We start from the raw sequence: 12501 nt of genomic DNA, 5'->3' as shown, positions 1-12501 counted from the left end.
CATCATCATCACGTCCACTTCCCCATCCCTTGCCTTTACCATTTTAAATGGACTACTGCACTATTTCTAAAGCTCAACACAAATGTATTTACTTAGAGCTAAACTATATCTGATAAGTATGCTTGCAAAGCTGCAATTTTTCAAACACAAACACCAGTCCTCAGCCTGACCTAACAGTCTGTATTAAATTTTGTTTGGGGTTTTGTTAAATTCCCGCCAAGTAATCCTGGAAGTGCTCGATGCTTGCCGAGTAGACCGAGCATAGTGATACTCGGGCGAGTAACGATTAGAGGCGAGCACGTTCGCTCATCACTAGTGAGGAATATTGTTGTTTTTTTAATTTTCAAGTCTTTTGAAGATGGCAGATGACAAGGGTATAACGGGTGAAATGGGAATCAGTGCGCTCATTCAGAAATAATTTGTACTTTTTAGTAGGAAAATGAGAAAGGAGACCGGTATTTTCACACAGTGTTGTTTTTCATCTATTACTAGCCAAAGATATATGCTTTGGTAGAAAATGAATAGAATGTATCAAGGAAATCTAAATGTATCAAGGAAGACATGAGTGATGAAAATGATGCCAAAGTGAGGAAACCTGCCATTTTGTCCTGCTTTTTGCAGGGATTTTTGCACCCATAAAAACCAATGGGAAATTGAAAAAAAAAATGCAACAAGGATTTTTGGAGAATTAAACTAACTTTATTAAACAAGCAGACATGTAATCTGTACCCCCAAAAAATTGCAAAATAAAACCACACTTAAAAAAGTTGCATGAGGACATAGCCTTAAGATGTTCACAATGACAATACTCCCAGCTTTTCCTTTGTTGACCTGTAGACCAGCTATAAGCGAGGACGGTTGGGGCTCCTTGGGATAACTTAGAGAATAGATGATTTTATTGTTTGTCTTTATGTCATTAATATTCTGTCTGACTGTTTTGGGAGGGTGATTAAGCTTGTTGGGTCCCATTTTTTAAGCTTCTGTTTTTCGACACCTGCTAATTACTCACTTCATGAACCAGATAGGTCATAAATATGAACGCAAGTGCAGGTCTTTGTCTAAAGCTTATGTGGATCTTATATTGACTGCATTGATTCACCTGACCACGGGGACGAGGTGAGGAGCCGCCTGCACTTACTATAAGGTATATTTTATACGCACCGAAGGAACTGATTTTCTAAATTATAAATTTTATTTCTCATTAGATTTACGCATGAGAGAAAATTGAATTTATTGTGAAAGTTTTGTGGCTTTCAGATTATATCACCACTGATGGACGCCATGCCCTGTGAGTCCGGACAAGGGAAAGTGGCTTTTCTGGGAACACTCAGGGCTGAGCTGATGTTGTTTTTGCCTATTGTTGGACTTGAGGAAGGGTACAGGACACAGGAAGACACAGATTTGATTTTCCTGGGGTCACGGTCCACTCTTTCAGTCCAATACTGGGATTTTCTGGGTATTAGTTGTCTGTACTGTTTCTTTAAAGTGTCCAACCCTCCCAGGATATTTTTGTATCGTTGCTCCTGTGGCAGAGTTCTGGAGAGGTTCCTTAATTCTGAGAATACTGAATATTGAATTACCTGCATTTTCTTCCCTGTTTTCTAGGCTTTTGCAGACATGGTCATGGTGGATCCCATCTCTGTTCTTGTGTCCTTTGTGGTCATTTTATTTCTGGTCAAAGCTTTTCAGAACCAGAAAAAATCCATGAACTTCCCTCCTGGTCCTATGCCTTTACCAATCATAGGAAATATGCATGTGATCAACCCATCAAAACCCCAAAAGTCTTTCACAGAGGTAAGAGATGCTCCGCTGTATGTACTGACGTATTGTGCATTAAATTGGGATTCTTATTCTTGGCGGAGTGTTAAGATTGCATATGGCTTTACTTGTTAATACTTTTGTACGGTTTTTAATTCATACCTTGAATTAATGTGCCTCAAATCTTATTCCAATGTAATAAGATTCCGCAACTTTTCAAAAAGCCTTAATGATACGTCATAAATGTCTGATCTGTGGGGGTGCGATCAGCTCTTCCTTGTTCTGGGGTCAGAAATGCTCAGTTGCGGAGCTGCACAGCTCCATCAATTTAATGGCAGCTATGGCCAGGTACTGCGCATGTATCCCATATTCATACCAATTGGACTAATACATTTAATTGTACTCTTTAGTAGGGTTGAGCGAGCTTTACTTTTATAGGATCGGGTCGGGTTTCACGAAACCCGACTTTTTCAAAAGTCGGGTCGAGTGAAATCGGCCGATACTATAAAAAAGTCGGGGTCGGGGTCGGCCGAAACTCGAAACCCAATGCAGTGCATTGGGTTTCCAATGGTTCCCAGGGTCTGAAGGAGCGGAAACTCTCCTTCAGGCCCTGCGATCCATATTTAAGTGTAAAATAAAGAATTAAAATAAAAAATATTGCAATACTTACCCTCTGACGCGCCCTGGTACTAACCGGAACCTTCCTTCTTTCGAATCAGCGCTTCCAGGACCTGGCGGTGACGTCGCGGTGACGTCGCGGCTTGTAATTGGTCGCGCGGCCGCCCATGTGACCGCTCGCGCGACCAATCACAAGCCGCGACGTCACCGCGACGTCACCGAAGGTCCTGGAAGGGCTGATTCTTAGGAAGGAAGGCTGCCGGAAAGAAGCAGGGCCCGTCCGAGGGTGAGTATATACCTAATAGGAATATACTCACCCTTGGACGCGCCCTGCTTCTTTCCGGCAGCCTTCCTTCCTTCGAATCAGCCCTTCCAGGACCTTCGGTGACGTTGCGGTGACGTCGCGGCTTGTGATTGGTCGTGCAAGCGGTCACATGGGCGGCCGCGCAACCAATCACAAGCCGCGACGTCACCGCGACGTCACCGCCAGGTCCTGGAAGCGCTGATTCGAAGGAAGGAAGGTTCCGGTTAGTACCAGGGCACGTCAGAGGGTAAGTATTGCGATATTTTTTATTTTAATCCTTTATTTTACATTAAATATGGATTCCGATACCGATTCCCATATTGCAAACATATCGGGAATCGGGATCGGAATTCCGATACCACATTCAGAAGATCGCCGACTTCATGGCCGACCCCACACAGGGGTCAGGTCGGGTTTCATGAAACCCGACTTTGCCAAAAGTCGGCGACTTCTGAAAGCGGCCGACCCGTTTCGCTCAACCCTACTCTTTAGTGCTATAGCATGTAAGCATGAAATATATGAAAGTAGAATTGCATTTCTTCTCTAGAAAATAGTTAAAATCTATGATACTTAGCGCATAATTCAGTCAATTCATGTATGCCGAGCAGACACGATCTACTTTGCAGGCAATCTAACTAAAGATGAGCGAATGTTTGAATGTTCAGTTCGGATTACGTTCACCAAATTTGCAATATTCACTGATTAATTCATCAAATATTCAACGATCATTACGGGACACCATTCACGTCAATGGGATGCAAAAACAAACAAATGCACAATATCTTATAAAGGCACCAAATGCTGCCAAAACACATCAAATGAGCGGCAGACACCAGGAAATTGGCCCAATTTCACCCCCAGTACAGATTATAGCATGGCACAGCAAATAACCAGGCATGAGGTATCGGAGTCTGGGACAGCATTTATATCTTTCCAATGAATGTCACAGTAAGACTATGTCGGTGAGGGATCGGTATACGGCCCCTTTGCTAGGATCCCTGATACCACATGCAACACCTCTGCCTGCTTTCATGCTGAGCCACACTCAGGTGGCACAAATATCAGTTTTGTAGACTACCATTATCAGAAAAATTTAAGGATAGTAACACGGGTAGTTGAGTCCAAGGTGGTGGAGGCCTGATGGTGTTGGAGGCCTACTGCTACAGACAGAACGCATGAAATCGACCAAACCATGAGTAGTCACATTTCCAAAAATTATTGGCAGCCACCATCAAAGTGGCATCAATTTCACCATAGTGCAAATAGTAAAATAGGGACCATCAAGTCTTCCACTATACCCAATCCAGCAGATGGACACCCAACAAGGAGTGTTCACATTTAAACAAATGAGGACCTTACACCACCAAAGTGGCATCAATTTCACCACAGTAGAAATAATATAATAGGGACCAACAGGTCTTTCACTACACCCAATACAGCAGATGGACACGCAATCAGGAGTGTTCACATTTTAAAAACTGATTACTAGTGTTGAGCATTCCGATACCGCAAGTATCGGGTATCGGCCGATACTTGCGGTATCGGAATTCCGATACCGAGATCCGATACTTTTGTGGTATCGGGTATCGGTATCGGATACATAGAGATGTGTAAAATAAAGAATTAAAATAAAAAATATTGATATATTTACCTCTCCGGCGGCCCCTGGTGAGTCCGCGGGTAACCGGCAGGCTTCGTTGTTCAAAATCAGCGCTTTTAGGACCTGAGAAACACGTCCCGGCTTCTGATTGGTCGCGGGCCGCCCATGTGACCGCCACGCGACCAATCACAAGCCGAGACGTCACCGCAAGCTATTAGCGCGCTCATTTTTGAAAAATGAGCGCGTTAATGACTTTCAAAGACGTAGCGGCTTGTGATTGGTCGCGGCCACGCGACCAATCACAAGCCGCGACGTCACCGCAAGCTATTAACGCGCTCATTTTTAAAAATGAGCGCGTTAATGGCTTTCAAAGACGTAGCGGGTTGTGATTGGTCGCGGCCGCGACCAATCACAAGCCGCGACGTCACCGCAAGCTATTAACGCGCTCATTTTTAAAAATGAGCGCGTTAATGGCTTTCAAAGACGTAGCGGGTTGTGATTGGTCGCGGCCGCGACCAATCACAAGCCGCGACGTCACCGCAAGCTATTGACTTCCCCGGTGGGCCCCTGGAGAAGAGCAGGAGAGGAAGTGGAAAAAAAATGTTGCAGGCCCTTTAAATGTGGGTGTAGCTTAACGGCCGCGATGCACACACAGTGGAGACTGGAGAGCTGGGCCAGGGAGCAGGAGAACAGCAGGGGGTCGTACGCCCAGCAGAGTCACAGCTAGCAGACTCGGCCACAGCTGGGTCTGCTTAAAGTGACATCATTCTGTGTGCCCTGCACTGCTGCTTCCGGTATAGGAGTGCAGTCACTGCAGTGCAGTGCTTCAATAATGCCTGTGCTGGGCTGCAAACAAGCCAAGGTAGGGTCCTAACACCCCGAATGTGTGTGTGTGGTTATATACGGATTGTATGCATATGCCTGCATGTGTACATGGTATATGTGTGTATGTATATACCTGTATGTGTATGCCTGTATGTATGCATGGTATATATGTGTATGCATGGTATATATGTGTATGTATGCATGGTATATGTGTGTACATATGCTTGTATGTGTATGCCTGTATGTGTACATATGAATTTATATGTGTGTATATATGCCTGTACGTGTATATGGTATATGTGTGTATGTATATGCCTGTATGTGTATGTATGCATGGCATATGTGTGTAAATATGTTTTTATGTGTATGTCTGTATATATGTGTATGCATGGTATGTGTGCAGGGCCGGCTCCAGGTTTTTGAGGGCCCCGGGCGAAAGAGTCTCTGTGGGCCCCCCATTTAACACATAGCACGATTCATGATTGCATATAACACAGCCATGTAGTATACAACACAGCCCACGTAGTATATAACTCAGCCACATAGCATACAACAGCCCATGTGGCATATAGAACAGCCACATAGTATATAGCACAGCCCACGTAGCATATAACAGCCCATGTGGCATATAGAACAGCCACATAGTATATAGTACAGCCATATATTATATAACAGCCCATGTAGTATATAACACGGCCCATGTAGTATATAGAACAGCCATATAGTATATAGCACAGCCCACGTAGCATATAACAGCCCACATAGTATATAACACGGCCCACGTAGTATATAGAACAGCCATGTAGTATATAGCACAGCCCACATAGCATATAACAGCCCATATAGTATATAGCACAGCCAGGGCCGGCTCCAGGTTTTTGAGGGCCCCGGGCGAAAGAGTCTCTGTGGGCCCCCCATTTAACACATAGCACGATTCATGATTGCATATAACACAGCCATGTAGTATACAACACAGCCCACGTAGTATATAACTCAGCCACATAGCATACAACAGCCCATGTGGCATATAAAACAGCCACATAGTATATAGCACAGCCCACGTAGCATATAACAGCCCATGTGGCATATAGAACAGCCAAATAGTATATAGCACAGCCACATATTATATAACAGCCCATGTAGTATATAACACGGCCCATGTAGTATATAGAACAGCCATATAGTATATAGCACAGCCCACGTAGCATATAACAGCCCACATAGTATATAACACGGCCCACGTAGTATATAGAACAGCCATGTAGTATATAGCACAGCCCACATAGCATATAACAGCCCATATAGTATATAGCACAGCCCACGTAGTATATAACAGCCGTGTAGTATATAGCACAGACATGTAGTAAATAGCATAGCCCCCCTCCCTCCCCCAAGTACTCACTGGTATAGTTACAAAAAAAAAAAAACACTCGTCCTCACTAGGGTTGAGCGACTTTTACTTTTATAGGATCGGGTCGGGTTTCACGAAACCCGACTTTTTCAAAAGTCGGGTCGAGTGAAATCGGGCGATCCTATAAAAAAGTCGGGGTCGGGGTCGGCCGAAACACGAAACCCAATGCAGTGCATTGGGTTTCCAATGGTTCCCAGGGTCTGAAGGAGAGGAAACTCTCCTTCAGGCCATGGGATTTATATTTAAGTGTAAAATAAAGAATTAAAATAAAAAAATATTGCTATACTCACCCTCTGACGCGCCCTGGTACTAACCTGCAGCCTTCCTTCCTTAGAATCAGCGCGTGAAGGGCCTTAGATGACGTCGCGGCTTGTGATTGGTCGCGCGACCGCCCATGTGACCGCTCGCGCGACCAATCACAAGCCGCGACGTCACCGAAGGTCCTTCAAGCGCTGATTCTAAGGAAGGAAGGCTGCCGGTTAGTACCAGGGCGCGTCCGAGGGTGAGTATATTCCTATTAGGTATATACTCACCCTCGGACGCGCCCTGCTTCTTTCCGGCAGCCTTCCTTCCTAAGAATCAGCGCTTGAAGGACATTCGGTGACGTCGCGGCTTGTGATTGGTCGCGCGAGCGGTCACATGGGCGGTCGTGTGACCAATCACAAGCTGCGACGTCATCTAAGGCCCTTCACGCGCTGATTCTAAGGAAGGAAGGCTGCCGGTTAGTACCAGGGCGCGTCAGAGGGTGATTATAGCAATATTTTTTATTTTAATTCTTTATTTTACACTTAAATATGGATTCCGATACCGATTTCCGATATTGCAAACATATCGGAACTTGGTATCGGAATTCCGATACCAGATTCAGAAGACCGCCGACCTCATGGCCAACCCCACACAGGGGTCGGGTAGGGTTTCATGAAACCCGCCATTGCCAAAAGTCGGCGACTTCTGAAAATGGCCGACCCGTTTCGCTCAACCCTAGTCCTCACCTCTCAACGTGCCTGCGCTGCTCCCTGCTCCGGTCTCGCAGCTGCCACTGCACTGCCTGACACACAGCGAGTGTGCGATGACGTCATTGTGCACCCGCAGTGGCAGTGTCAGAGGCAGAGAGGGGAATGATGGGAGAGGGAGCATCAGGTGACGCTCTCTCCTCCATCATTTGCTTTGAACTTTACCGACAGATGCCGGTATAGTTCAATGAGGCGGCGGGGGAGTTGGCGCTGGCGAAAGGCGGGCCCCTCTGCCTCACAGATGCCTTATAGTGGCTGCATGATGTACCGCTAGCTGAGGGCCCCTGGGGAAGCGGGGGCCCTAGGCAGCTGCCTGCCCCTAATGCTGGCCCTGAATGGGCCCCCCTGTCTCGACAGGGCCCCGGCACTTGCCCGGGTACGCCAGGTGCTGACGCCGGGCCTGTATGTGTGTATATGCTTGTATGTGTGTATATGCTTGCTTGTATATGTATGTCTGTATGTTAGAGTTGAGCGACCTTGACCTTTTTAGAGTCGAGCCGGGTTTTGCGAAACCCGACTATGTCCAAAGTCGGGTCGAGTGAAATCGGCCGATTATGACGTAAAGTCGGGATCGACCGAAACACGAAACCCAATGCAAGTCAATGGGGCAGCATAGTCGGCAGTGAGTGGGGGCCAGGAAAACACCTAGAGTGGCCATTTTAATGTCAAAACCATCCATTCTTCTTAATGAAGCTTGTCAAGCGTAATTTACCTTATAATAATTGGAAGGCATTTGAAATTGGGGGTCATTTGGCTAAAGTTGTGGGGGGTAGGGCTGGTTCAAGTAATTAGTGGGCCCAGGAAATCTGGACCACGTCACGGCAGTGGAGCAGGGAGAGGTAAGTATTTCAACTTTGCAAGTGCTGTGAACCTGAGCAAGCAGGGGGGGCCCACTCGTTGGCATTGGCACTGGCACAGGGCCCCTCAAAGTACAGCGGTGTGTTTGCACGGCGGGGGCGCCTCCCACCGGCAGCAACACTTTTGCGTACTATGAGAGGCCCTGTGCCAGTGACGTCGCCAACTAGTATTCCTCCCCCCACCTGATGAAGGAACCTGCACTTTCATCTGCACCTTCCTCTTTGTCCCCGTGTAAGGTGGTATGGTATGCGGGAAGAGCAACCTGACTTTCAGCAGGGTCACAATGTTGTTGTGTAGCGTGCACGGGGAATGTTGCGTTATGGGTCAATGTACCAGCAGACTCATCTATCACTGGCTGGGCAATGGGCACGATGAAGTGGAAACACAGATATAGGCCCAAAGAAGAAAGTGGGCTAAATGCAGTTCAAAATTGGTAACACAGGAATAACCAGGGGGCATTGCAGTGGAGGACAACTGGAATGAGAGGCTGACACAGAGAGTAGGGCCAAATCAGTAAGTAGTCGAAATGCAGTTCAAAATTGGCAACCGTAGTAAACAGGCGGCACAGCTTTGTTCAGTGGAGGAGAACAGCAAGGAGTGGCAGACACCGATAGTAGGCCCCAAACCAACTAGTACGCCAAATGCAGTTGTTCCATTTAACCACAATTTAATGAGAGCCTGAAGATAGAAGCTCAGGAAAGGCAACCTGGGGAACACCTTGGAGTGTAACACACCATCTCTCTCCACCCCATACCCATTTTGTATGGCCTAATGCAGTGTACTTTTCTACAACTACTAAACGAGAGTCGGAAGACCGAAGCAATGGCAAGGAAACCTGGGGAACACCTTAGAGTGTAACACACCCTCTCTCTACACCCCATACCCAATTTGAAGGCCTAATGCAGTGTAGTTTCCAAGAACTACTAAACGAGAGCCGGAAGATCGAAGCTCAGGAAAGGCAACCTGGGGAACACCTTGGAGTGTAACACACCCTCTCGCTACACCCCATACCCAATTTGAAGGCCTAATGCAGCGTAGTTTCCAACAACTACTAAACGAGAGCCGGAAGATCGAAGCTCAGGAAAGGCAACCTGGGGAACACCTTGGAGTGGAACACACCATCTCTCTACACCCCATACCCAATTTGAAGGCCTAATGCAGAGTAGTTTCCAAGAACTACTAAACGAGAGCCGGAAGATCGAAGCTCAGGAAAGGCAACCTGGGGAACACCTTGGAGTGTAACACAACGTCTCTCTACACGACGGAAGGGCTGATTCTTAGGAAGGAAGGCTGTTGGAAATAAGCATTGCGCGTCCGAGGGTGATTATATTCTTATTAGGTATATACTCACCCTCGGACGCGCCCTGCTTCTTTATTTGGAATGAATGTTTATTTGCAATGTGGTGTTGACTTTCTCTATTATTTTGGTAATTAATGATTTTATTATTTTCATTATTTTGCATCTTCTCGGCAATAATATAAAGAAGACGCGACAGGACAACACTCGGTGGATGCCATATGTGTGTTTTCAATTTAAAAAAACTTTCAGTTAACTACTTGCAGGAGAAAGTAATTGTAGCTGGTGGCCATTTTTAGTACTGTACCAGATTAGAGTTGTGTGTTTGTTTTTAATGTTAAAATGTCTGCATTTGATATCTCACCAGTATTTTCTTTTTTATAAGCAAAATACTTATTTTTATATTTTCTGATGTTGGTTCCAGGGGTACACGGCCAGCAGTGCCCTGGTCAGTGTAGTAGTAGTTGAAAGAATGGACCGCAGACAGGCATCGAAGGCCTAAAATAATAACACATGGCTGTAGGCAATTTTAAATTGGTTCCAGGGGTACACGGACAGCAGTGGTGTGGTCAGTGGAGGCCTAGTGGAAGGAGTGACCGCAGACAGGCATCGAAGGCCTAAAATAATAACACATGGCTGTAGGCAATTTTAAATTGGTTCCAGGGGTACACGGGCAGCAGTGACCTGGTCAGTGTAGTAGTAGTTGAAAGAATGGACCGCAGACAGGCATCGAAGGCCTAAAATAAAAAAATTGGGCTGGCTGTAGGCAATTTTAAATTGGTTCCAGGGGTACACGGGCAGCAGTGGTGTGGTCAGTGGAGGCCTAGTGGAAGGAGTGACCGCAGACAGGCATCGAAGGCCTAAAATAATAACACATGGCTGTAGGCAATTTTAAATTGGTTCCAGGGGTACACGGACAGCAGTGGTGTGGTCAGTGGAGGCCTAGTGGAAGGAGTGACCGCAGACAGGCATCGAAGGCCTAAAATAATAACACATGGCTGTAGGCAATTTTAAATTGGTTCCAGGGGTACACGGGCAGCAGTGACCTGGTCAGTGTAGTAGTAGTTGAAAAAATGGACCGCAGACAGGCATCGAATGCCTAAAATAATAACACATGGCTGTAGGCAATTTTAAATTGGTTACAGGGGTACACGGACAGCAGTGACCTGGTCAGTGTAGTAGTAGTTGAAAGAATGGACCGCAGACAGGCATCGAAGGCCTAAAATAAAAAAATTGGGCTGGCTGTAGGCAATTTTAAATTGGTTCCAGGGGTACACGGACAGCAGTGGTGTGGTCAGTGGAGGCCTAGTGGAAGGAGTGACCGCAGACAGGCTTCCAAGGCCTAACATAACAAACTTGGGCTGGCTGTAGGCACTTTTAAATTGGTTCCAGGGGTACACGGGCAGCAGTGGTCTGGTCAGTGGAAGTCTAGTGGAAGGAGTGACCGCAGACAGGCTTCGAAGGCCTAAAATAATAACACATGGCTGTAGGCAATTTTAAATTGGTTCCAGGGGTACACGGACAGCAGTGGTGTGGTCAGTGGAGGCCTAGTGGAAGGAGTGACCGCAGACAGGCATCGAAGGCCTAAAATAATAACACATGGCTGTAGGCAATTTTAAATTGGTTCCAGGGGTACACGGGCAGCAGTGACCTGGTCAGTGTAGTAGTAGTTGAAAAAATGGACCGCAGACAGGCATCGAATGCCTAAAATAATAACACATGGCTGTAGGCAATTTTAAATTGGTTACAGGGGTACACGGACAGCAGTGACCTGGTCAGTGTAGTAGTAGTTGAAAGAATGGACCGCAGACAGGCATCGAAGGCCTAAAATAAAAAAATTGGGCTGGCTGTAGGCAATTTTAAATTGGTTCCAGGGGTACACGGACAGCAGTGGTGTGGTCAGTGGAGGCCTAGTGGAAGGAGTGACCGCAGACAGGCTTCCAAGGCCTAACATAACAAACTTGGGCTGGCTGTAGGCACTTTTAAATTGGTTCCAGGGGTACACGGGCAGCAGTGGTCTGGTCAGTGGAAGTCTAGTGGAAGGAGTGACCGCAGACAGGCTTCGAAGGCCTAAAATAATAACACATGGCTGTAGGCAATTTTAAATTGGTTCCAGGGGTACACGGACAGCAGTGGTGTGGTCAGTGGAGGCCTAGTGGAAGGAGTGACCGCAGACAGGCATCGAAGGCCTAAAATAATAACACATGGCTGTAGGCAATTTTAAATTGGTTCCAGGGGTACACGGGCAGCAGTGACCTGGTCAGTGTAGTAGTAGTTGAAAAAATGGACCGCAGACAGGCATCGAATGCCTAAAATAATAACACATGGCTGTAGGCAATTTTAAATTGGTTACAGGGGTACACGGACAGCAGTGACCTGGTCAGTGTAGTAGTAGTTGAAAGAATGGACCGCAGACAGGCATCGAAGGCCTAAAATAAAAAAATTGGGCTGGCTGTAGGCAATTTTAAATTGGTTCCAGGGGTACACGGACAGCAGTGGTGTGGTCAGTGGAGGCCTAGTGGAAGGAGTGACCGCAGACAGGCTTCCAAGGCCTAACATAACAAACTTGGGCTGGCTGTAGGCACTTTTAAATTGGTTCCAGGGGTACACGGGCAGCAGTGGTCTGGTCAGTGGAAGTCTAGTGGAAGGAGTGACCGCAGACAGGCTTCGAAGGCCTAACATAACAAAATTGGGCTGGCTGTAGGCACTTTAAATTGGTTCCAGGGGTACATGGGCAGCAGTGTATGGTCAGTGGAAGTCTAGTGGAAGGAGTGACGGCAGACAGTCTTCGAAGGCCTAACATAACAAAGTTGGGCT

At 46.6% G+C, this 12501-nt stretch overlaps 1 protein-coding gene across 1 annotated transcript in view; it reads left to right on the top strand.

Moving 5' to 3' along the window:
• LOC138638740 (cytochrome P450 2B4-like) overlaps positions 1 to 12501 on the top strand; it is a 421931-nt gene that overhangs the window by 105367 nt on the left and 304063 nt on the right. The window contains exon 5 of the mRNA XM_069728285.1: positions 1606 to 1794. Coding sequence (XP_069584386.1) covers positions 1618 to 1794 — 177 coding nt within the window. The 5' untranslated portion in view covers positions 1606 to 1617. The remainder of the gene's footprint in view (positions 1 to 1605; positions 1795 to 12501) is intronic.

This window comes from Ranitomeya imitator, chromosome 5 (assembly GCF_032444005.1).
Source record: "Ranitomeya imitator isolate aRanImi1 chromosome 5, aRanImi1.pri, whole genome shotgun sequence".
Classification (NCBI taxonomy): domain Eukaryota; kingdom Metazoa; phylum Chordata; class Amphibia; order Anura; family Dendrobatidae; genus Ranitomeya; species Ranitomeya imitator.
This window is presented reverse-complemented; position numbering and strand designations above follow the sequence as displayed.